Source organism: Helianthus annuus, chromosome 5, assembly GCF_002127325.2.
Source record: "Helianthus annuus cultivar XRQ/B chromosome 5, HanXRQr2.0-SUNRISE, whole genome shotgun sequence".
NCBI classification, from domain to species: domain Eukaryota; kingdom Viridiplantae; phylum Streptophyta; class Magnoliopsida; order Asterales; family Asteraceae; genus Helianthus; species Helianthus annuus.
Genome location: NC_035437.2, coordinates 132219008 through 132222448, shown reverse-complemented (window position 1 = coordinate 132222448; position 3441 = coordinate 132219008). Strand labels below are relative to the sequence as shown.

Below are 3441 nucleotides of genomic sequence, written 5' to 3'. Positions count from 1 at the left end.
TACAATGGTTATAAAGGTTTATTCGCGCGCACATACTAAACACATGAACTCGCTCAACATTATTGTTGATTTTTCAACTTACATGTGTTTCAGGGAATTAAAGGATCTGGCACGGTATGGCACGTTTTCCCGCTGCACTAGTTTCCGAGGTCATCCGGGGTTTAGGGAATGTGACTCTTTCCTGGACAAGTCACAGTCCTTAAACTGTGTTTATGTTTTGTTTATTTGTTGAACAAGATTATGGTTGTTAGGGTGTATCCCCGTTAAAACAATGGTATTGTATTTGGTTTTCAAAACTTAATGGATGATCTTGCATGTTTTTAATTCATATAGCTTTGTTATGACTAAGCTATGGTATTAAGAAGTCACACCAAAATTAACCACGCTTCCGCAAAGCCAGGGTGTGACATAAATCACCTGGGAAAGACATGGACGTTTTCCTTAGACCGTTAGTGGCTGAGCTTAAGCAATTGTGGCAGACAGGTGTACGTACTAAAGACGCAGCAACAAACACATACTTCACAATGAAGGCGGCGTTGTTATGGACCATAAATGACTTTCCAGCCCGTAGTAGTCTATCAGTTTGGAGCGGACAAGGCTACATGGCATGCCCAACTTGTAACCAAGACACTCCTTCAATACGTGTAACTGGTAAATGTGCTTATGTTGGTCATCGCCGGTTCTTAGATGCCAACCATCCTTGGAGAACAAGTCTCGACTTTAACGGGAGACCCGAGACACGAGACCCTCCGAGACAGTTTAGCCCAGCTGACATAGAAGCTCAACTCGATCGTTTAATTAATCGTCTACCAGGCAAGCATCCAGCTTTTGGAGGTGGGAGGATAACCCGGTCAGATTTTGAGTTGAACTGGTCCAAAAGAAGCATATTTTTTGACCTTGAGTATTGGTCTTCTCTGCAGCTGAAACATAACTTAGATGTAATGCATATAGAGAAAAATGTGTGCGACAGCTTGCTCGGTACTCTTCTAATGAACGATAAGAGCAAAGACACGCCAAATGAGTGGTCCGACTTGGAAAAACTAAACATTCGGCCGACACAATGGCTGAAACAATCGGGTGGCAAGTTCTTAAGTCCCCACCCAAAGTACTCATTCAAGTCCGATGATCGAAAACTTTTTTGTCAGTTTATAAAAATTGTTAAATTACCAGATGGGTTTGGATCTAATATCAGTAAGAGGGTGATAGATAACAATGCTAACATTACCGGATTGAAATCTCATGACTGTCATATCCTCATGCAACGTTTGATACCGATTGGGGTTAGAGGGCTTTTGACTAAAGATACATCTACACCAATAGTAAACCTTTGTATGTTCTTTAAGCAACTTTGCTCTAGAACACTATCGGTGGATGATATGAAGAAAGCAAAGGATGACATTGTTACCATCTTATGCAAGTTAGAGATGATCTATCCACCTGTGTTTTTTGACCTTATGGTTCATTTACTTATGCATTTACCTGATGAAGCGATTGCGAGAGGTCCAGTAGCTTTTAGATGGATGTATCCATTTGAAAGGTACATGAAAAAACTAAAGAACTATGTCAGAAACCCGGCAAGGCCGGAAGGTTGTATAGCTGAAGGTTATATGTTTGAAGAAGCTCTAACATTTTGTTCAATGTACCTTAAATATGTTCAGACTAAGTTCAATCGCCCAGATAGAAACGATGATGTCGTTGTTGAAAAAAGAAAGTTATGGTTGTTTGAGTCCAAATGTCGTCCTGTTGGCGCAACAAAGAATAAATATCTATCATTCATCGAAAAAAGCAAGATGGAATGGTTTGTCCTCGAAAACTGCGCAGAAGTTAGGTAGTACATGAAGTGAGTGTTTCTATCTTTAATTTTTCATAATCTGTTAATTGGTATTTTTCATTCCTTTCTTATATTTGTGATCAATGTAGTGAATTCAAACATACACATCCCCAAGATTATCTTAAAACCAAATTTCTGGGATGGTTTCTCCATAAGGTATACTACATATATAACACTCATTACTCTCCACTTGCTAGGTAATACATATATAACAAACATTATTACTCTATATTTGTTAGGTCCATTCGATGAAAACACAAAATTCTCCAAAATTCCGCCCGGAGTTGTATGCTCTTTCAATTTGTGCGAAAGTGACTGCTTACACTTACACTGCTTGCATAGTCAACGGTGTTAGGTTTAAGACACTTGAACGTGATGCAAAATGCGCAGCGCAAAACTCTGGGGTGGAAGTGGTTGGAGAGAACGGTGTGAAATTTTATGGCCAATTAGAAGAAATTATTGAGTTGCATTATACAAATGATTATTCCACTGTCCTATTTCGGTGCAAGTGGTTTGATACTCGAAGGGGTGTAAACCATGACAATAATATCACCAGTATAAGCACTGAACATGAATGAGACAAAGACGATCAACTCATATTTGCTTCGCAAGCCAAACAAGTGTTCTTCATCCAAGAAACGTCTCGAAACCAAAAAAATAAACATAGGTGGGTAGTCGAAAATGTTAATCATCTAAAAATTTGGGATCGGCCATTAAGTGATGATGACCGCGTCAATAAGGTTCAAAATGTTGACAAAGGCTTAGAAGATATTGATGTTGTCGACAACAACTCTTCATCTGACTGTCCACTTGTCGTTGACTTGACCCAATACTTTCAAATTGGATCTTCTCATGTTACTCTGGGTGAGCCTTCAATTGAAGTTGATCCCCCAACGGCTACCATCGATGAAGTGTTTGAGGTCGAGATTGATTGTGATGAGGTCAAGGCTGATTGTGATGAGGATGATCCCGATTATGTGGAGTCTGACTAAAAAAAAGTTATTGTAATTTATATTGATTTGTATTTGATAAACACCTGTTAGAAATATTTATTTGAATTTGAGTTACACTTGTTGTGCTTTCCCTTAATTTCTATTAGATACACATGCTATAACATTTGTAACTTTACTTTATAGGGATTATGTTTTCGGTATTGCTTATATTCGCTTATCTGATGGCGGATGTGGCCCCATGGGGACATGGGGGTGACGGCGCTAGTGATCCACCGCCTCCTGGTGGATTTCGTGGCACGCACGAGACTGACAGTAAGTTTTTTACTAAATTATTTTGTAGTCCTTATATTTTATATATTATAAATGTTGTTACTAATTATTTTTGTTTTAATTGCAGTGGTTCCCCCGAAGAGGGTTAGGGGGAAAGCCAAAAACGAGAAACTACGGCGTCTGGTAAAAGCGGGGGGCATGTATCGCTTACGTTTGACAGACAGGTCACGTATACCCCTGTTGGTAAATCAAGAGATCTGTTTTCAAGGGAGGCCGGCCTGTATATGTGGCGGACCATCCCGTTCGATAAAATTGGATGGGATAACGTTTCACAATCGCACAAGGATGCCCTCATGAACCACTTATGGGTAATAAAGTTATATGCAT

The 3441-nt window shown here is 39.5% G+C and overlaps 1 protein-coding gene across 1 annotated transcript; it reads left to right on the top strand.

Annotated features, from left to right (window-relative positions):
* The first annotated feature begins 428 nt into the window (after positions 1–428).
* Positions 429–2823, top strand: LOC110943641. The gene is made up of 4 exons (XM_022185378.1): positions 429–1828; positions 1921–1987; positions 2071–2333; positions 2550–2823. The coding sequence occupies exons 1-4, from the start codon at positions 429–431 to the stop codon at positions 2821–2823; spliced, it is 2004 nt and encodes a 667-aa protein (XP_022041070.1).
* The last annotated feature ends 618 nt before the right edge of the window (positions 2824–3441 follow it).